The sequence below is a fragment of the Cuculus canorus genome, chromosome 3 (assembly GCF_017976375.1).
Source record: "Cuculus canorus isolate bCucCan1 chromosome 3, bCucCan1.pri, whole genome shotgun sequence".
NCBI lineage: Eukaryota > Metazoa > Chordata > Aves > Cuculiformes > Cuculidae > Cuculus > Cuculus canorus.
In genome coordinates, this window is record NC_071403.1 from 11999165 (window position 1) to 12021949 (window position 22785).

Consider the following 22785-nt stretch of genomic DNA (forward strand, 5'->3'; position numbering starts at 1 on the left):
TTGGTATAATAAAACATGCAGCTAGTTGAGGCTTAGATTCTGCAACTCGCATTGCAGTATAATCAAGTTAGTCATAGGAAGCATTATGTTCATTAATAAGTGCTTGTAGCATTATACACATAATTTTCTTTTCTATGAAGTTCATACATACTCAAACACATGTGTGTGTATTTATATATATATATATATATACAACCTGTTTTATCATAGCATTGAGGAGCAAAAAGAGATCCTCTGGATTTCGGATAAGAATTCTGCTAATGAATTGGAAGTCATATCTTATCGTCAGCATTATAGCCTTATCTGAACATTGCTTATATCTGGTGTTATGGAGCAGAACAGGCTTGGAAAACAAAACCAAGGCACCTAACTATAAAATTTAAAAATACTCTAAATGAATTAACACAACAGCAGGCTTAGCTGGAAGCACCAATAAACTTTAAGCTTACTACAAGAAAGAATTCCAGGAAAGAAAAGTCACTCTGAGAATATCATTTATTCACCAGATGGGAACTGGCAAGTTTCAAAGCACCTTTAGAATAATTGCAACAATTAAAGTAAGTCCTGCTTTTTGTTACTTGTACCTTAGAGACATGTTTTAATCACCTATTAAATGAAAGCCACATTTGTCTATGCCCTTGTGTCATTTACCTTCAGTTCTAGGTGAGTAAACATTTTAGTGAAGTCAACTTATTTCAAATAAATGTAATTTTAAAAAGTATGAGACTGACTTCAAGATTATTTATAATTGGAAAACAGCAGATCACATTATGTATGTATCTTTCACCCTTTTCTGCACCTTTACTGACTCTATTCTTAGTGCTGATGGAATAGTTTCTAGTTAACAGTTATGATGTTAAATTAGAAATGTATATTATAATCCTTTTCTTTTAGATAGTTGCAAATATTTGATTTTTATTTCTACTAGAAAATGCATTTTCAAGTAAAAGTTGTTATCCTTGAAATAGTTTTGATATGGAAAAGAGGTTCTAGCTATGTTAACGTATGAAAACATGCAAATGGAAAGAACAGTCACTGTGCTAAAGGCATGGCCCCATCTACATTTACCTGCTGTATGTTTCCAGTATCCATTATAAAGTAATATTTATGCAACATGAACAAGCCATTCACTGAATTAAGAACCAAAAAAAAAGAAAGATCTCCAAAATCCAGGGGAAATACTGAAGATACTCTACCTACAATTATAAAAACTGCAAGGACCAAAAAAAAGAATCTCTCTTCAGAAGATAGTAAGTTGGAGAAAGCAGTGTTTTCCAACACCTGAGATTCATAAATATGTTAGGGTGCCACAAAGCACAAATTCTGCTTCAAGGAGTGGAAAGAAAGCAGCAGCATTGCACTTAACGACAATTCAGTAATTTCAATCAGTCCCAAGATGTCCAAACAATTAATTTGTTCAAATACTTCACTGTGATATTATGATACACATGCTAGCACACATTTGAAGAGAAGGGGAGACAAAATGGCCAAGATGAACTAGAAAGGAGTCTACAGCCATTTCTGTCCCGTGGACTCAAAGTACACCTCCTGTGACTCCAGCAGTATCTTGAGGATGTAGGCTGGAGTAGGGCAGACAAACATAACCCCAAAGATCATAAAACAGACATCTAAGTACATTAATTTGAAAAACTTCCGCTTTACCTTGAAAGGAAGTTAATCATTGCACATACTTATTTAAGTACATTAGTGAGTAGAATTTAAAATCTTTTAAGAACACTTGGAAGCAAATTTACATATTGTAGTAACATAGATGAATACAAGAAACTAAACCAGAAGCATATTCCATCAAACAACAGAGTCTCAAAGAGGAATTCTGCTGCGTTGTTTGAACTCAATGCAACCATACTTTAATTTGCCTGAGGAAGACCAGTGGACAAAATAAATTCTGGTTTTCTTTTTCCATGTCTTTTTTTTCCATATGTCTTTTTTTTCATAAATTCAGTATCAGCAAGAGGTGTCGTAATGACAACTTTTTGTACTCTAGTACTCCATTTATTTGCAATATAGGTACAACTCTTACTGTGTATTGTGGTTGAAAGATTCAGGTTGGTTTTTTTTTATACTGATTAAGAAGTTGGCAATTTTAATACAGCTAGCATTCTGTTGATGCAAATAATTTCTTGAGCTCAATCATAATGGACTTCATGCCACAGACATTCAAAAAAAAAAAAACCAAAGAAACAACACACACAAGAAAAAACCCTCCAGATTTGAAGATTGAATGTGAGCCAATAGGGCTTCTATTTATCCACAATCCACGCTTGCTGGTTTGTTATTTCTAAGTATATCTAAAGTATCTAATAGTTCCTCTTTCTACAGAGGCTCACAGCTCTGTGTCAGGTGTCTATGTTCCTTACTCACTTCTTAGACAGTTTGAAATCTTTTGATAAGCCTATAAAACCCGTAATATATTCATGGGAAAATTGATCTCTTAGCCATTTCCCCCTGTCAAATCAACAATACATTTTTTTTAAATGGAAGTCCATGGCAGAAACCTCATGGATTAAGTATCCGCATCCAAATCCTTTTCATGAGAGAGTTCATATCTCTCCTTGCCACAAGTGAGCTCAATAGGCATCCTGCCTCTCTGGCCAATGTTTCCATTAAAGACATACTAGTGAGAATTCTCCCTCTTCCGCACAAGACACTAATCCTGAGATCCCTTCTGGAGATATGATGCAGGCTAGCCTGCACTTCACCTTCACTACAAAGCTCAGTGGAAGTGGAAATAACCGTCACCCTCCAGGTTTTGCTGAAAATTTGTACTCACTGACACAGAGAGGAAACTTTGAAAGACTCAGAGATGTTAAGTCCTATAGCAAAAGAACACTTATTTCTCAGGGAGGGGAACGGAGAGGAAAGGGAACAAGACAGGAAAATTTTCCCAGTCTGAAGTCCCAACACTGTATTTTCAGAAATGACTGTTAGACATTCGTCTCTATGTATAGGTAGAATTTAAGATTTGCCATATCACCAGAAAAAAAAAATCTAGATTTCCTTCCATACCACAAGTAATTAAAGCATGCCCCTTGTTTCAAATTCCAATTCTCTCAGAGTGCTTTTATATTGAACTATAAAAGAAATTAATTTTTTCTCACCAACAAAAGAACTATTATTTGTACTAATATTTACAAAGGCAAATATATTCAAAGTCATCTGTTCAAAGTCTTCATTAGGTAAAATTTCATCCTTTCCAGAAACAGTTGTGATATATGCACAATATTGGAGGTAAATATCTCTCATATTTAATAATTTTAAATTGAAGTACAATGCTCTTTACACTTTTTTCCAGTATTCCTATCCTTATATAAATATCAAGTGCCTGCATACATTAAAAAAAAAGGTTACCAAGGAAAATATCTTTAAAGAAAAAAGGAATTAGGAAAATACATTATAGTGTTCCATGTCCTTCAATTTTTAAGAAGTAATCTTTGAAATCAGATCCAGGGAAGATATTTTAGATAATCACTGGTTTAAGTTTTCCTTTAAGATATTTTTCTATCCTAGTTATTTCATTGAAATAAGTATTCTTAGTATAAATTAAATATGCTGTTTAATGTGTTATTGCACTGTACATGTTTAACACTCCCTTTTCCTGAATAGTTTTAAGAGACCATTACAAAGATTGAATAAAATTGTGACATGAATACTGGTATTCTTTTATAAACATTCAGTACTCTCCGACAATTAAGGGGAAATGTTAAATACCAGGATATTTGTCAATACTCTGTGAATTCTCCAAATGAGGATAAAAACATCAGCATTTGAGCATTCAGACTGAAAACTAGGAAATTAGGAGAAACTGAGAATACTTAGTCCAATAAGTAGATAGAGATGCCTCAACATTTGATGACACATTACTCATGGCAGAAGCACTGTTGGAAGACAGCTGCTGTTTTTAGTAAGGAATAATTGTCTGATTCTTGCATTAATCTGTCTGCCATGAAAGACAGGATAGACTTTTCAGCAGTGTTCCTAAAGTGAGTGTCTTTGGTATGCTTTATCCTCTCCAAACTTTCCTGACTCATTTATTGTGATACTAAACAAATTCTGACCACTATTTCTAAACATAGTTATTCTCAAATTACACTTCTAGAGTTACTAGTACAAAAAATGCTTTTGACAATAACTGAAATGTCTTATGATTAAATGTTTTTGACACTTTACAATGCAGAGTTTCTTCAGTGTTTAGAATATATGACAGTTTGCTAAAATGCAAATCATAATGTAAGTAAGGATTAACAGCCTTACACACTCCCAGCATGGAATGAATAAAAAAAGCCTCTACCAGAAATTCTGCCAAGAAAGACTAAATCCTTTCCACCCCTCATGATGTAGAAAACAGTGCCCAAAAGATCTAGGTTAAAAGCTTTAGTTGGGGAGCAGCTATTTCCAGCCAATAAGTTAAAAACACTTTTGCTCTGGAATATTCTTAATCTATTCAAGTATGCAGGAAACATTCAACACCTCCTCAGCTATCCTACTTGTCTTCTTGTGGTAACAGGCTTTCATCATCAGTCGTTTAGTTATACACACATTGACAGTGCTAAGAAGGTATATAAAGGCATTTAAGGTACCTCTGACTTCTGAACCAAAGCTGTGATAACAAATGCTGGAGATAATTTGCTACTACTCCACAACGTGTACTTTCTAAGAGGGAAAAAGTTGTTGCATCTTTCTTTTCAAGAGCAAGAATAAAGAATATCTAAATATGACAAATTGCTGATGGTGCCAAGTCAAGCCACGAGGCAGCTTATTGTTAATCAGGGAAAATTATCTCAAGAGTATTGAGTAATCAGCTCAGTCTTTATTAAAAAGTGACCCATGTGACATCAAAGTAAAAAATAGGATTAGCTTATGAAGTCATTTTATATTTTCCATAACAACACAAAAAGATTTACTGGCTACTTGAAACAAGACACCTCTACTGGTCAAAGGTCTGAGGTGGATAATTCACTCTTGCTGGCAAATCTGCAAGTCTGTTAAAAATAGAGGTATTCAAAGGGTAAAATAGTGAACCTATGTGACACATAGTAGCAGAACTACTGCTTTACTTGTGCGAAGGTTTTGCATCTTGTTTCCATCAAGGTAGATATGGATTAATATATTGACAGAAACTAAAGGGAATCAAGGAAGAATACAGGAGCTCTAGTTTTCTTCAGGATCAATAACCTGTTGTACCTGTTGTAGCCCCTCCCTACAAGAAGGATGTGGAGGCTCTGGAGCGTGTCCAGAGAAGAGCAACGAAGCTGGTGAGGGGGCTGGAGAACAAGTCTTACGAGGAGCGGCTGAGAGAGCTGGGGTTGTTTAGCCTCCTCTTCTCCAAGGAGGTTGTGGAGAGGAGGGAGCTGGCCTCTTCTCTCAAGTGACAGGGGCAGGACAAGGGGGAATGGTCTCAAGCTCCACCAGGGGACGTTCAGACTAGATATCAGAAAAAAAAATTCACAGAAAGAGTTCTCAGGCACTGGCAGAGGCTGCCCAGGGAGGTGGTTGAGTCACCATCCCTGGAGGCATTTAAAAGACTGGAAGATGAGGTGATCAGGGACATGGTTTAGTGGCAGATAGGAATGGTTGGACGCAATGATCCAAGAGGTCTTTTCCAACCTGGTTGTTCTATGATTTCAGGTCTTGACCCTAAATAATTACTTAAACTTCAATACAGGTCAAGTTTGATCAAAGTTATCCAGAAATATTATGGTTATTATGAGCAAGGAAAATCATACTTATTATTATATCATACTCATATTTCTTTTTTTTTTTTCTTTTTTTTTTTTTTTTCCTCCAGTCTTAAATGAGTGATAGCGGTCACACTTTGTGCAACAGAATTTAAATGCGGATGGCTTTGTTAGAATAATGTTCATCAGCTACATGACTGCAGACCTTGCGCTAGAATTCAATAGTGCATCACCCATGTTGTACTCCTCTCTTCGGTCCAGATCCCAGTGACTATTATCAGATCTTATCACTGCTGGTGAGCAGTTCTTCTCTCAAGGGAATCATACAGGAACATCTTTACTTCCTCCACTAAGCTGAAGTAACTGCTGAAATGCTAGTGTTTACAATTCCTGAATGCTGCTAAATCATCCCTTAGGATTACTTAACTCCAGGGCATGTAAGACTATATTTGAAGAGCAGTCTGTGTATTTGGGATGCATCTCATATTATACTAAATAATAGTTTTTTCAAATAAATAAAAAGTCTTAGTAGGGGGTTCTCACGACTCTAAAAACCTTTGTTATTTTAAACTACAGAAGTTGAACAGTATGATTTATTTTGAATATATTCAACATATGGGTTTAAGAGCAAAGCATAAGTAAATTCAGTAATTGCTCTAGCTGCTTTAAAATGTAAATGCAAAATGCCAGCTGCACAGAATTCCTCATATCTTTCATTTGCTGTTCTTCAAAGAAAATTAAACCTAATCTTTTTAAGCTCCTCAGAACCTACAGCACAATGACATTTTAAGATGCCAAAACAGTACTCTTGGCTATGCTGATGAAAGTTAGCACGAATCCTATATAGTTCAGATGGTCCAAAAATCTACAAATTAAACCAACATATACACAACCTTAACACAGAATGATGATATTAATTAACAAAAGCAGAAAACTTTTGAGTTTCTGTGAGTTACTGGGGAAACAGTAGCTTCCCTAACCGAGAAATACTTGTTCTATTCCACTTACTCTTTTTTTATTATTATTATTCTCCTTCCTTTCTTTCAATATTTTTTTTCTAGTCATATGGAAGTTCCTTAGGATGCTCCTTTTCAAAGACAGAAGATGCTATTGGTGGCCTATCAGCCTCAGGAGTAGATGTTGCTCATGAGCTCACTGGTTTTGAAACACTAAATGACAGGAATGACAGGAGCTACTGGCTGCGATAAGTACTGTACTCAAGATGATTTCTATACACCTAGCACTCAATATCTGCTATCCTTGGTCTTTATGCCAAGAAATTTCTTCCCAATATTATGATCCCTTCTGCTGTAAACTAGTCTTGAGAATATCAGGCAAAACAAACCTCTGTATAGAAGGATGATGCAAAGTCTAAAAAAGGTTTAAACATTACTGGAACACTTTTGATAGTTAGAAGACAGAACATAGTTGTCAACAGAAAAAGGAAATTTAATCCATCACAGGTAAGAAACTGGTACCTATAACTCTAAATTTTTTTTTTACTGAGACAACAATATCCTGTCTAAATTATGACCATTATTTTTAAAAGCTAAACTTATTTACATGTTTGGGAAACATACAGTTGTTACTAAAGAGTTTATTCTGTCATTTGTACAAAGAATTTCTTATTACTGTGAATTACTCTTTTCAGTAGAAAGGGTTTCACATAGATATATCCTTGTACACGGTCTACTTGAAAAATCTGCTTGTTAATTTTTATAGAAAGATACTAGTCAGAGGCTTCCTACTGTCAGATATTACAATATACTATGAGTTAGTTTCTCATAGCAGTCGTTAAATTTATTACCAAAAATATTGTTTGAATTTATTATGATTATTTAATTTTATTGGAGGGTTTTTTTTTTTTAATATCTACAGAAAACATAGAAAATACAAAGCTAAAAAAGTCAAGATAAAATATTTCAGAAATGGAAATGAGGTGACCCAATTTATCAAACTGTCTTAACTGATCGTAGTTTCATTTGGCTAAGACTGTAAAATAAAATAAATGAAAAGGTGAAGAATTTCTGACCTTACAGTGTGTGATTTGTCATACATTTATTTGTTTAAACTTTTTTTTAATCATGGCATACAAACAACTACTTCACAATTTGTTATCCCATTTTCTTATAAATGGGCCACAGATGTTATAATATTGTGCAGTTTTTCACATATTAAATTGTCATAATTTGCAGATTAATAAAATTTACTCCTTCTATTCCTTTTGAAATTTCTCTTACAGGTTTTGCTGTAATAAGAGGATACCCAAGATATATTTTTACTTCCTCTATCACCATTTCACTTACATCAGAAGAGCTTCATATAAAAAATAGATTGAAAATTAACCACATATTGATCTCAATTTTCTGATCATTCTACACTGTGGTGACACACTATGACAGATTTGAAAGTATGAGGTCAAAAAATGTTGATAGATTTTGTTTTATATATCTACACAGTGATGAAATAGAAAAGAAACATTGTTTACAACAGAGATATAGATTTTAGTGAGATGGATACTAAGGATTATTGACCTGAAAGTTAAATATTTGATGGAGTGAAATTAAAAGTCAATATTCTTGAAGTGGACAAAATATTTTTCAGTGTAGAGGAAGTAAAAACTGTTCACTTTGGTACTACAGAACGTATCTGTCTATATCAAGAGTACAGAACACGTGTGAGAAACGTACAGACATTTCTCAGTGTGTTTGTGAGTGTTTTTTACAAACTTCAAAAGCATAGGATATGGGTATAGACAATATATGTAATTAATATATGTAGATATTTAGATGTCAATATATTAATTAAATCATAGAAAAGGCTTGGATCTTTAGGTTGGAAAAAAACTTTTAAGATCAAGTCTAACCAGAAAGCAAAGCACTGCCAAGTCCACCACTAAACCATGTCTTTAAACACCACATCTATATGTTTTTTAAATAGCTCAAGGGATAGTGACTCCACCACTTCCCTGGGCAGCCTGTTCCAGTGCTTGAAAACCCTTTCATTGGATAAAGTTTTCCTGATATGCAATCTAAATCTCCCTTGGTGCAACTTGAGGCAATTTCCTCCCGTCTTATTACTTGTTCCTTTGGAGAAGAGATCAACACCCACCTCACTAGAAACTCCTTTTTATTCTGATAAAGAAACTTACAAAGTAACAGATGATGTATAACTTCCTAAACAAAGGTTACTTTTTGTTTATCTTTTTCTTGTTATGACACATACACACATAGACTTCTAAACAAGAGAGATACATAGGAAAATTATGAGTATGAAGCAATCAGAGTGAAAAACACTTCAAAGTTGGAGGCTAGCATAGATCTTTTGCTTGCAAGTAAGCAGAATGCACCTAAATAAAAGCAGATGCAGACCAGGCTTGCATTAACACTCTTAGGAAGAATGACTGCTTGTGAAATAGGTCTGGAAAATTAGCAAGATAACACTTCTAGCAGTTACAGATATAGTGTAAATACTGGATCAGGGTTCAATGCATTTACTTTCCATGAAATTCCATGCTAACCTACATAGCTAGCATCTTAACGATGTTAAAAATATTTCCTTCCTTGATATAACAAGACATTTAAAATCTGCATATGATTACAGCTTTTGAGAATAGAGAAACTAAAATGGGTTGAATAATTATACTATGTCTGGCAGGACTGATAAAAGGCAAAGTTTAAAGGAATCATGAGAGTCATGGCAGATAAGTGAATGTAACAGATACAAATCAATATGATAAAATAGAATTAGGCAAAGGTGTCACGTAATTTCAACATTTTTCAGAGACCTCAGCATACATTATTTCATATAATTGAATAGAACTTTACTAAGGAGAAAGATGAAAATGTATTAGATTGTGATGGAAAACGTCTAAAAACCAATGGAACGTCTGAATTTTCCTTCCTCCTAAGAGTCTTTAATTAGTAACTACTGAAAGTGGGCAAGTGAGAAATCAGAATTGGAGATTTGTCAGAGCAAGATTTTAAGCAAAATAATACTGCACGTGAGGAGCTTAGTAGTATGTGCTAAATGATAGAAGTCAGTTACGGTGTAGTAGCTGTATTTCTCCAAGATGTGTTGTTAATATTGATATCTAGTTCCACAGGTTCTGGTCTCCTAGATGTCTTTGTGAGCTCCACCATCCACAAACATAACATAAACGGAAAATTTAGCCAGCCCAATATTCAGTTCCTTTACCAAAAACAAAATTACAGAGAAGCAGAACACTATATATGGAGGAAAGGAGAAGAGTTTACATCCTGCCCCAGAATAGATGTTTAAAGCAGGCCGTTCTCTTCATTCATCACAGAGTGATACAATTTACTTGGATTATCTAATGAACAGATACAGGCAAGATGAATCCCACGCTTGGTGACTAATTGGATGCACACCTAGATGTAAATATTCAGAGTCCTTTATAAAACTGTCTGTAAGAAAATTATCTCCTGACAATCGCAGGGTATCACAGAATCCCGGAACAAGTGAAACTGGAAGATACCACTGGAAATCATCTATCCAACCCCACCTGCTCACAGTAGGATCAGTTAGAACAGGTTGTTCAAGACATTGTCCAGTTCAATTCCAAATATCTCCATAGATGGAAACTCCACAATCTCTCTGGGGGACCTGTTCCAATGCTTGACTATCTTAAGAAAGAGAAAAAGATTAAGAATTCCCTGCATTTCAATTTGTGTCAGTTGCTCCTTGTCCTGTCAGTGGGCACCACTGGAAAGTTTCTGTATCAGTATTTAAATGGTCCCTCTGACAAGGTAAGATCATCTCCTAAGCCTTTTGTTCTCAGACTATCCTCATATGTGAGATGCTACAATTGCTTCATCATCTTCATGGCCTTTTCCTGGACTTATTCAAGTAAGTTGAGGTCCCTGCTGTACTTGGGCCAGAAACAGACACAAGACTCCAGATATGATCTCACCAGTGCTTTACAAAGGGGAAAAACCAGTTCCCTTGACATGATCTCAAAAATTCCCCTTCTGTAACCCAGGATGATCTTTGACTCAACACAGGCCCCTGAGACTGGCAATTCAGCTGGTTTTCAATCTATTTCACTGTCCATTTATCTCGTCCACACTTTTTTAGCTTGTTTGTGAGGACATTATGGCAGAAAGTGTCAAAAGCTTCACTAAATTGAGACAGACGGTACCCACTACTCTCCTCTTATCCACTAAGCCAGTCATCAGATAGGTGTGCTGTGAGCTGTGTAAAGCACTATTTCCCCTTCATAGATCCATGCCCACTATTCCTAATCACTCTCTTGTTCCTCCTTCATGTGCTGCTGCACCATCTGCTTCCCAGTAATTGAAGTGAGGCTGACTGGCCTGTAGTTCCTTGGTTCTTCCTTCTTGCCCTTCCTGAAGACAGGAATGACATATGCATTCTTCCAGTCACCAGAAAACTCTCCTGATCACCTCAACCTTTTGAAGGTTAACAGTTGTCTCACAATTACTCCAGCCAGCTCCCTCAGCATTTGTGGGAGCATTGTTCAATCAGGTCCAACAGACCTGTGAATGCCCACTTTTATTAAATCTTCCTTCACTTCATCCTCTTCAAGGGTCAGGACTCCTTGTTCCAGAATTTCTCACTTGTGTTCCCAAAGGCCAGTCTTGCCTGTAAAGAAGGCATTGAGTGCCTTGGTCTTTTCTGTGTCCATTAGGTTCCCAGCTTCATGCAGCAGAGGGCCTGCATTCTTTCTGGTCTTACTTTTGCTGCTCGATAACCTTTATGCAAGCCATTACTACAGAGTTGGTCTGCAAATGTACAGTTGAGATTTCCCCAAACAGCCGTGCATTTTAAAAATGGCCTCATTTTTCAAGCTGGTAGTAGAATACCCTTGAGCTCCACAATCTAGACCAGAGTCATCAAATGAACAAATCATTACATCTTCATAAATCTTTAGATACCTGTGGAAATTAACTCTAAAGAAAATTGATTTGACTATCTTCATCAAAACTGAGATGGAAGCTCTTCTGATGTTATAATTGTGATTAGGAGATTATTCACATCAACACGAGCATGGTCGTATTATGCTTAGGGATATTAAATACAGATACAGAACTTTGCAGAGTGGTTAACAGACATTTTTTTTTTGTGATGAAGAACTTGGATCATTCCCTCTGGTCCCGTAAAAGCTTTTCTATAACCATGTATTTTTCTCCGTATAAATTTATTTACAAAACATTATTTTCTGCAAGCAATGATATGGTAGTTGAAATGCATACCTGGAGAAAGCACCAAAAAATATATTTTCCTGCCAAACACATCCCATCTCTCATAGTCTTTTTCTAGAGGCACCTGCTACTTTGAACTCTCATAGAACTTGCTGTATTGCATGAACTTTTTGTCAGATGAGAATAGAAACACTAAAACATATGAAAAGTCTGTAGTACCCATTTTCCCCAGAGTGTAAGTTATCAATACTGATACTGATATTTGAAAAGTCATGATATTTGAAAAGTCTTTCCATGATATTTGAAAAGTCACGGCAGTCAGGAGAAGTCCCTGATGACTGGAAGTAGGGCAACATTGTGCCCATTTTTAAAAAGAGTAGAAAAGAAGACCCTGGGATCTACCGACCTGTCAGCTTCACCTCTGTGCCTGGGGACATCCTCCCAGAAGCTATGCTAAAGCACAGGGAAGACAGACAGGTGATTTGAGACAGCCAGCATGGTTTCACCAAGGGCAAGTCCTGCCTGACCAACCTAGCGGCTTTCTACGATGGTGTGACCACATCAGTATACATGGGAAAGGCAATGGATATCATCTGTCTGGAGTTCTGCAAAGCCTTTGACACTGTCTCCCACAACATCCTTCTCTCTAAATTAGAGAGACATAGATTTGATGGGTGGACTGTTCAGTGGAAAAGGAGTTGGTTGGACGGTCACATCGAGTTCACCCTCAGCAAGTTTGCAGATGACACCAAGCTGGGTGGTGCAGTTGTCACACCAGAAGGACAGGATGTCATCCAGAGGGACATGGACGAGCTGGAGAAGTGGGACTGTGAGAACCTCATAATGTTCAACAGGGTCAAATGCAGGGACCTACACATAGGTCAGGGCAATCCGCATTTTCAATACAAGGTGGGGGATGACGTGATGGAGAGCAGCCCTGCAGAGAAGGACTTGGGGATGCTGGTTGATGAGAAGCTTGACATGAGCTGGCAATGTGCACTCGCAGCCCAGAAGGCCAATTATGGTAGCGATATTAATTTCCTTTAATTAATGTTCTCAAGCAATGTTCCATTCAAAGAGTGTTGTATAAATCTTCCTAAGACGTTTTCTTTAAGAGGAAGGGCAAGGAGATAAATCTCTCTAACGCTTCTACAGGAAAGGTGAAAGGAAAATATGTTTCAATGCTATTATTTTGGGCACATTTGGGCCTTCCACTTTCAAATAGGAAATAGGTGGCGGTGAACTAAACTGCAGTATGCAACACTATGATCTCAGTGTCTTTTAGGTGTCTTTATATTGTATAAGCCAACAAGTAGAATTAATATGGAATCCAAAGAGTTCACTTGGTGCCAAATAATTCACAGACATTCAAAGAAATATTTACAGAGTATGTGGCACAATTCATACAAATTTACTTCAAACTGAAGATATCAAAGCATAAGAAATAGAAAAGAAGAAATTAACAGATTTTTTAAAATCAAAGTAATATTTTTTCTTTGTTAATTCTGAGGGAAACCTTTAAAACCAGTAATTATGCACTAGGTGTGGAGCTTGAGATTTATTTCCATGTTGATTCATACCTTGATCTGTTGGGAATCCACAGTGGTGTGCGCAGAAAGTTTGACCTCATGAGGGCAGGCAGAGTATGAGGAGGCACTTCTGGCAGTAAGCATTTCATATGTGTGCATATTGAGAATGAAATGTATATGGACAAGCATTCACAGGAAAACAACTATTATTCCAAACCAAAAAAACCCTGGGTTTTACTTGTCTCTTGGTGCCTTTATACATGTCTTTCATAGTCTAGAATCCTTTTTTGATTTCTCTATGTGGTGTAAATTTATGAAATTAAACAATTCTTTGTACAGAAACCCCCAAGCAAAGAATGAAAGTGGCAAGTTACTTAGGTTATATATATAAATGATTCTCTCAACAGATAAAAATACATTTTTCCCTATATGTATTTTACATTCAGAAATATCAATAATCATACTTGTGTACTTTAATCATATAGATACCACTTGAATTTATATGGAAGTACAACAAAAGCTACACCAGAAATCCTGAAAATTTTACTGTAATTAAGTGAAACTGTTCAGTTGCTAATCGCCCACCGGCACTATAGCAGCCTCCAACATACTTCTGTTTTGATCTAGTAGCCTATGTGGCAGAACATGAAGAATAACCATCTGCATCAGGTACAGCAGCAGGTGCCATATCCATTGGACAGGCTGCTGCCTGATTGCAATAAATTGCTTTCAAGCACCTGACAACAGAAAACATTAGCTGATAAAGACCAGAAACTGAATCCACTGTAGATATACTGTAGATATACATCTCTTATGTTTCAGTAAAATCTTGCTAGTATTCTTGTAAGGCAGAAATGTTATATATATGTATTAGAAGTATATAAAGACAAAGGTTTTATCACTAATGTTTTACAAATTTCACTTTGCATGGATGAGGTTTGTGCAGCTAAAACAAAGTAAAATAACTTATCACTGGAAGACTTGAATAATGATGACTTTTCAGAGTATCCATTAGTAAAACTATATCTGAAGTTTTTGTAGGAAGAAGATATACAGCAAAAACACTTGACGGGATTGTTTTCAAAAATATTTTTAAAGTCTCATATATCAGTAGACGTTTTAAACTTGGAACTAGTACTATGTGGGCTAAAATTAATTCTTGAGACCTACTACTCAGCTAAATATTTAAGAAAATATCTCGAATTAAAGAATGATACATCTCCATAACTGGATCATGCATTTTGTCTCCAGTAATTATTGATTTTCCTCTATTTTCAGATGTCCAATAGTGGTTAAAAATTTGTTCAAGTCTGTATTTGTCTTTTTAAATGGCATTAGTGATGAAAATTATGAGTATAAAGAAATGGTCTTTGAAGGAAAAATAGTCAGAAAATATCAATCAAAACATGGAAAATGAGTACGTGATTCTTATGAAGTCAAAGGCAGAATAGATAGTTCTATCAAATCGAGATATATTTGTATTTCCTGTAGTGAAATGCAAGGTTGACAGTTGTGTGAACTCCACTAATTATGTTATTTTGCTAGATGAAGAAAATAAACACCCAAAAGTATTAGATGTAGCTCCCAGTAATGTGTACCAGCTGGTTAATATCACTGAGTTCATCCAAAACATCTCATAACATGGGAACTGTTTACTATGCAGAACTTAGTCTGAGAATTCATCAGTTTTACTCCAGTCATAGACTATGTTGAACATATCTGACTTCAGACACCTAAAGAATCAAGGGACTATGATTTGACGTTTGTGAGTTTCTGGCTGATGGATGAAGCAGTAATAGCCAGATATTCACTAAGAAGAGGTGTTTGCATCTGAGTTTCATGACTAGCTAACAAACTAAGGAAAGATATCTGTTTTAAAATATATACCTTAGTAGGGGAATGAGAAATTATTGAAGGACTTCATGACCTCCACTACTCTTCTGACGCTAAAAAGACACCTCACAATTCTTCAGGACTCTTTCAAGGCAACCTAGAGAGAACTGAAGCTGCACTTACAGAATTAGTTATAAACTACAAGCCACGGGAGAGTAATGACTCGCTATTTCAGCCCCTGGTATGTTACTAATTGCTGAACTAATGTCTACGGCAGGTAAAGCAGCAGTCTGGTGTTGCTCTAACAATGAAACTTGTGTTGGGAAAACAGAAAGTGTCATTAAGGAACTAGTGATAAATGAGATTGTATTGTAATTATGCTGGGAAAGAGGTACTGACCTTAAATCTATGAAAGCATTTGTAGCCACATATGGTCCAAGTGTGATATTAGACTTCAGTTTTACTGAGACCTGAACAGCAGAGTTAAGAAAGTGTGAAGACAGAACAGCTGTTGAAGTTGATATCCTGAATACTGTTAAAGAATGTCTAGGGGCAATTAGTGTCCTCCTATTCCATAGCTCAATTTAGCCAAATTAGTGGTTAGAAGCATTCCAAAAAATATCTGCCTTTCTCAGACCTTTAAGGATAAAAATGTAGGAAAAAAAATCAAACCAAACCTATTAAAAAAAAAAAAAAAAAAAACAAAAAACCCCACAAAACCCAAACACATAAGAGAAAAGAAAAAAAAAAAAAAAATTTGGTCCTGAACTGAATCTGAACCAAATTATATGGCCATCAAAACCTAATTCAGTCTTATCAGAGTGTTATATAGCAGACAAATGACTCTGTAAACCAACTTCCTAATAAAATTGTAGAAGTGGTTTTAGTGACCTCAAGAGCTGAGTCAAGTGCAAACCTTCCCATTTTTCATATTTTATATGAGGGCCAGCATCAGAACAAGAAGCGCAGCTCAGAACAGAAGTATTAAATTTTCTAGATCAACCGGATATTTTGAATCAATATAAAATGAATTAGTTACAAATGGCATTCATTGAGAACATCAGCAAAGTATGTGGCATGTTTTTTTTGCAAGATGCACAGATGTAACTCCATCTGTAACCGCGTTACACTCAGTGTCACTACTAACATCAAAAAGGAATATTAAATATTAAGAATGCAAAAAACTCTTACATATATCCTCAGAAGACTAGTCTGTACAGAACTCAAATATTCAGTAAAACTCATTTACCCAAATTAAAAATCAGGACTCCTGGCTTACTTTTTCATACAAGTAACTATTTTGAAAAGATATATAAGCAAAAAATTCTGAAACTAACTGTAAAGACGATGTCTTTTACAGATGCTATCTGTATAATGCTAATTTTAGTAAAATGAGTGGGCCACAAAGAAGGAACAATCTTCAAAATAAAACATATTTCTGTTAGTGTTGACTTTTCTTCAAATATTTAAAAAATAACAAGATAAGCAATTCTTTAAGGTTCCCCAAAAAATCACTACAAACAGTTAGAATGGAAGAGATGTTGAGAGACTTGTTGCAGCTGTTTTCAGTGAAAGAAATATCTAGCTGCACAGCAAAGGAAACACTCAGATAACATGTGGCCTAAGAAAGAAAAGTCTCAGTATAGTAAGGCAAATTATCTTTCTCCTGCTTACTAACTAAGGATGAAGGGAGATTGGCATTAGGATCAGAGACTGCTGAGCACAATATGAGTCATATGTAATTGTACACTCTAGAAAAGTGAAAATGAAGGTGAGAGAAAGTACAGTTTTCCTTACTGGATGTGTAAGATGCTGGGAAAAACTTTTGACAGAAGAGAGTAATTTTCCAGTTACTTATCAATGCATTTAAGAAAGATTGATGGATTAAATCGAAAGAACAGAAAGTAATAGAGGAAGTAGATAATAACACTATTAAGAAGAAAATTAATATGTTTTGAATTTTCTTAACATTTAAAAAGCACTAACAAGGAGAGAGGTTTGATATATGCATTACTCAGAAGCTTTTTCTACTTACCTTGGGCCACCTTTCCTCTATGAAAATCAGGAGAAGCACGTTCAGACCAATGTTCCATAGACACAGCTAGGGCTGATGGAAGGTCATTGTCTAAAATCTCAGTGGGAAACACTTCAGCCACTTCAGTGACAGTTTTCTTGCTTTGGGGGATAGTGGGTAAACAGGTGATATTGTTTATTCCATCAACACAGAGAAACCCAGTGGAGCAGGACTGTATAAGGCAATCATTGTAATTAAGCTCACAGCTTCGTCCCTGAAAGAGAATTTTTAAAAAGCCATTTTGAAGGCAATTTGCATTTCATAGTCATGTTAGTTCAGATTATTAATTTCTTTTAATTCTAAAATATTGTTTGCTTATATTAAGCTGTTCACACTTTCTGAAGTAAATCTAATCATGTGGAAAATATTGTTTATCAATTTAATAGTACAGTTGTATATTTTAAATTTTAACTAAATGATATTTTGACTCAGACTTAGTATTACAAATTATGAACACAAACAATTTCCCTGCAGATTTGTAATTGCAAATTATCAAAAATAATAATCATTAATAATAAAGAAACTCTTAAAATAATAATTTCAATTAGCATATAGTTCTACAGGAAACTTTGTGCTGTGGACTTGGCTGTCTAAAAATGTACATTTTTTTCTGATTGTCAAGCTAATATACTTACTATTTGTGGGCTGAGACTCAGTATTTGTTACCTTTTGTTACCAAATCTTTACCTTGTTAATACATTAAGTTCATGGATAACTCTTAAAAAAAGGAAAAAGGCAAAAGGAAAAAGGAAAAAGTCTCAAGTTTGACCTAGCACTCACTTTTTACTTTTTTATCAAGACTAACAATTCATGGAAAGCCTGAAATATCCTTCCTAATAATAAATTTAAAACATTCACATTCAGTGGTCTGTAAAAAAAGGCAAGAAATAATGCATTTCTTTTACCGTAATAATTATGTCAATTAAATACATTCTTGAAGCATGAAATAAATATATGCCAAAGCTAGGCCTGGGGTAATTTTATTTTCACTTCTTGTGAAAATTGTTGCAATGAACTAATGGGCTATGTGAAAAGATACAGCTAACTTAGCTAATCTAAAACGTTCCTACACATTCAAAATATGAACAATGTGGTCCCTGACAAGAGATAATGATATCATATCAGTGTCATCATGATACAATTTCCAAGTGAAGTTTCTCCTGTAACTAGGGCACATGTAAGAAAATACAAGTAAATTCTTCAGTGCCCAAAATGTATGTGTTCATTGTAAATTTTCCCCCAGACAAGATGTTTAAATAGTCTCTCTTGTCTGCCTGGCCAGTTATTTACACAAAACTTGAAGGAACTTACATTTTCTGAGAAGTCCATTAAATTTATTTATGGTATTAAGAAACGATAGGAAGTGCAAGAGAGAAAAAAGCAGAAGTGCAGATGCAGAAACTGAAATTACTTTTCTTACAAGTAGATTAAATCATTCGGTGTTTAAAATGGAAGAGTTTAAATTGAAGTTTTTTTAATGATTTAGACACAACCATGCTTGTTTCCATCAAGTTCTTAATTTGTTTTGGCAAGCAGATGAGCTATTTGGTAAACTCATGGCATCTTATAAAATCACTCGCTCTGTCGGCATTCCAAAGAACAAAGGAACACCTGGTCAATTTATATGTCGTATTTCCGTACAATGGTAAAAAAAACCATTTCCTCCTTGCTCTTTTCTAATTCCACACATAACACAAAAGATCAGTTTGAATAAGTTTCTGTCTAATAATCTTTCTTAATCCCATAAAACTTATGTGTCATTCCGACTTCCCCTGTGCATTTTTATTACAGATACATGTAATGTTGAAGAGCATTTCATTATGATTTTATGACTCATAGAAACAAAGCAGATGTGGATAACCTCCACTGTGCATGAAGGGTACATTAAATAGTCATAGATAAATTTGATAGCCTTGATAGTGTCTGTAAATGCTTCAACAGTTTCTATGCGGGAAGATGGGGCAGAATTGTATTTAAAAGTAGCGATGTGTCTATAAACATTTCCATTTCAAAAGTAAACACTTTTTCCATATACCACTGGCTACGATTTTCTTCTCAAAATTTATGAGAAAATTCATGATCTATACTTTATGTTGCCTACTTCAGATAGCATTACATATATAGACTACAGAAGATTTACCTAACACACACTGCAACTGGAATTCCTTGAACATTTATATCTCTGGGAGTTCCACTTCGTCCACCCCACACATACTCACTATTAGAAACCAGAACCCATCAGAGACCTACCAAACATCAGAAGATGTTTAGACCCTAACTCCTTATTTTTCATACTGAAGATACGCGTGTTAAACATTTTTCTGAGTTTTTTTCAACAATACCTTTCTCTACAGTAGACCTCTCAAAGCATGGTGGAATCTGAGGGTCTAAAGATGGAAGAGTGACTAATAGAATTAAAGCATACAATGCATTTTAAATTCTCAAAGGTTTGTACTTTTTCTTCTGTAAGGGCTTGTTCTGCAACATCCTGTACAGTTAATGCCCAAACTCTGCACTAATAGAAAAGCTGCCCCATGGGTAAAATATCTATCTAGCTTCATCATCAGTGAACTATTAATGAATAATTGGGGAAGGATACGGGAAGAAAACAAGCTGAGTTTGCACTTGATAATTCCCCAAATGTACCATTCCAGATTCTGGCAATGTATAATTCAAAGACTCCCTAAGCCAGAGTAACATTCAGAAGAGTAATCTGTATAAGAATGATCCAATCCTCCCACTAATCCATTTTTGGACTTATTTGTACTTGTGGTCCCTCAGTATCATACAATGATGACTTGTACCAATGATTTTTGCACTGAATGGAGAAATAATATCTTTGTGTGGATTTTAATCTTCCTTCTCTGATGTTTGTATTTGGCATTCAGAAGGTTGTTTTGTGAGAAACAAGTACTAAAAATAATAGCGTAATTGATCTTCATTACAGTTGTTTATGTAGTATAAGTATAAACACTTCGTGAAAAAAAGTTTATTTTAACATGAGGAGCTCATTATTTTCCATATAAAAAGATTGTGTCCCTCAATTGATACATCCTTCATTGTCACCTGACCTTGTTTTGAGTGCCTGTCTGCTTTTGAAGACAAAGGAACACAGTGTCATGGACTGTGGGGACGTATCAGTGGTACCCATTGTACTCCAAAAAGGCACCCTACAGAAAAATTATACTCATTCTTATAGGCTAATCTCTTCCTTCTTAGGATAATCTGTCAGTAAATTTGACCAGATTACACACACTATTAAAATCCAAGCCCTTATGGTAATTCACAGATTTTACAAAATTGAGGGCAAATAGTCACTGCAACTAGGAGAAATTCCAGGTGACTGGAAGAATGCATAAGTCACTCCTGCTTTCAAGGAGGGTAAGAAGGAATATCCAGGGAACTACACACCAGTCAGCCTCACCTCAGTTACCAGGAAGCTGATGAAATTATGACACCTGGAAACCATTTCTAGGCACAGGAAAGACAAGATGACGATTAGGAATAGTTGACATGGCGCTGGGCGGGGGAAATAATGCTTTACTAGTCTGATAGCCCCCTATGAAGAAATGTCTGACTTGGTGGATGAGAGGAGAGCAGTGGATATTGCCTGTCTCAACTCTAGTGAGGCTTTCAGCACTTTCTGAAGGCTGAACTGCCGGGCTCAAAGAGCCTGTGTTCAGTGATGAGCAGCGTGAAGGCCTGCTGGAGGCCAGTCATTGATTATGTTCCCCAAGGGTTCATTCTAGGTCTAGTACTGCTCAAGATCTTCAGTAATGGATGATAGGACAGACTGTGCTCTCAACGAGTTTTCACTTAATACAAAATTGGGAGGAGTTTTTGATATACTAGGTGTCTTTTGCCACTTATATTGACCTCAAGTGTCTAGAGAAGTGTGCTGACAGCAATCTCGGGGAACTCAATCAAGGGTAATGCAAAGTCTTCTATTTGGGGTGGAATGACATCATGCACCAGTACATGCTTGGGGCTCACACTCTAGAAAGTATCTTTACAGAGATTAATCTAAAGGTCTCAGTGGATGATAAATTATACAAGCCAGCAATGTGTGCTTGTAGAAAATAAGAGTAAAAAATTCTGTGCTGCACTAAGAAAACCATTATCAACAGATTGAAGGAGACAATCCTTCACAGTAGGGCTGATGAGGCCACCTGGAATACTGCATCCAGTTCTGGCTTCAGGATACAAGATAGGTACGAATCCACTGCCACATTTAGACAGACCTTTATCCTTCTTCTATCATTCCCCAGAGAAGTTTGAGAAAAGTAAATACTTTATTTAGAGAAAATATCTGCCTCTACACAGTCCTTTCTGTGTCAGTTTCTTTAGGGTTATATTACATAAATAAAGGACCTACTGGTCACAGATTCATGATACTGCATTGTAAGCAAATAGGGAGGAACAAAGGAGAAGGTGGTGGAACTGGTAGTCTTTAAATACACAATATAGGAGTATTCTACTTTTTCTCACTGAAACTAACAATAGAAATGAGTTCTGGCTCCCCCAAAAAACAAACCTAGGGATACCTTCCCACTGCTGGGTTCAGGTATAATGAGTTCTCTGAATCTAGGAAAGACTTACGGTTATACTGAGGTTGATGTTAACGTGGTTACATTGAATCCTTTCTCCACATTTTGGATTGTGGCAGATATGGTTGTAGACAAAGGTAACTCATAACCTTGTATTATGGAAGTGTATGTAAAATTCCTGAAAATATGGCAGTTTCAGTTACCTATAAAGTTAACCTATACAATCTTCCATTCTTTGGTGCCGTGTTTGTATTACATGAGGAAGACAGTTCTTCTCTCATTTACTGCTAATGATGGACCACTTGGTATGAAATTTGATTGGAATTTGAAGTTCTGCTCTGAATGTTTAGGGGTGGGTTTGTGTGAAGAAGGACTTATTAAAGTTCTGTGATAAGAACATTAACACAACAGTCTTCTGGTGTTTTAGACTTGAACATATTATTGTCAAGGTACTGATCAGCCTCATAATTTTCTACAGTTCATCTCTGTAACCTCTTCCTCCACACTTGCAGGTTTATCTCCCTGTGCTCAAGGTCAGCTCTGATTTAATATATCTGTACTACCTTGGATCACTCTGAGGTGAAAAGAGCTAAGCTGTGAGAATGATGTGCAAGGTTTCTCATCTGTAGATTTCATAACTGAGCTCAGAAGCTGCACTTAGTCTTAGGCCCTTGCCCTTGGTTCTTGATTGAGCGTACAATAAAGCTGAAACCTGCTGTAGGAAACCCACTGCTTTATTGATCCTGACCTTGCCTTGCTGCCTTTTCTTCCTGGCTTAACCTTAGACCTGTTTTGTGATCACGGACTTGCCTGGCAGTACCTGGACTCCTGAAAAAACCATTTGAATGGTTACCACCATCACTGCTCTTGCTTTGCTATCCTGTTTCAGGTACAGTGGGACTCCAGTCTCTGCCTACAAGA

At 35.9% G+C, this 22785-nt stretch overlaps 1 protein-coding gene across 3 annotated transcripts in view; it reads right to left on the bottom strand.

Annotated features, from left to right (window-relative positions):
• The window catches only part of EYS (eyes shut homolog), an 880825-nt gene that overhangs the window by 336599 nt on the left and 521441 nt on the right, over positions 1-22785 (bottom strand). For all 3 annotated transcript variants that reach the window (XM_054063979.1, XM_054063978.1, XM_054063977.1), the window contains one exon: positions 17279-17531. In XM_054063979.1, coding sequence (XP_053919954.1) covers positions 17279-17531 — 253 coding nt within the window. The remainder of the gene's footprint in view (positions 1-17278; positions 17532-22785) is intronic.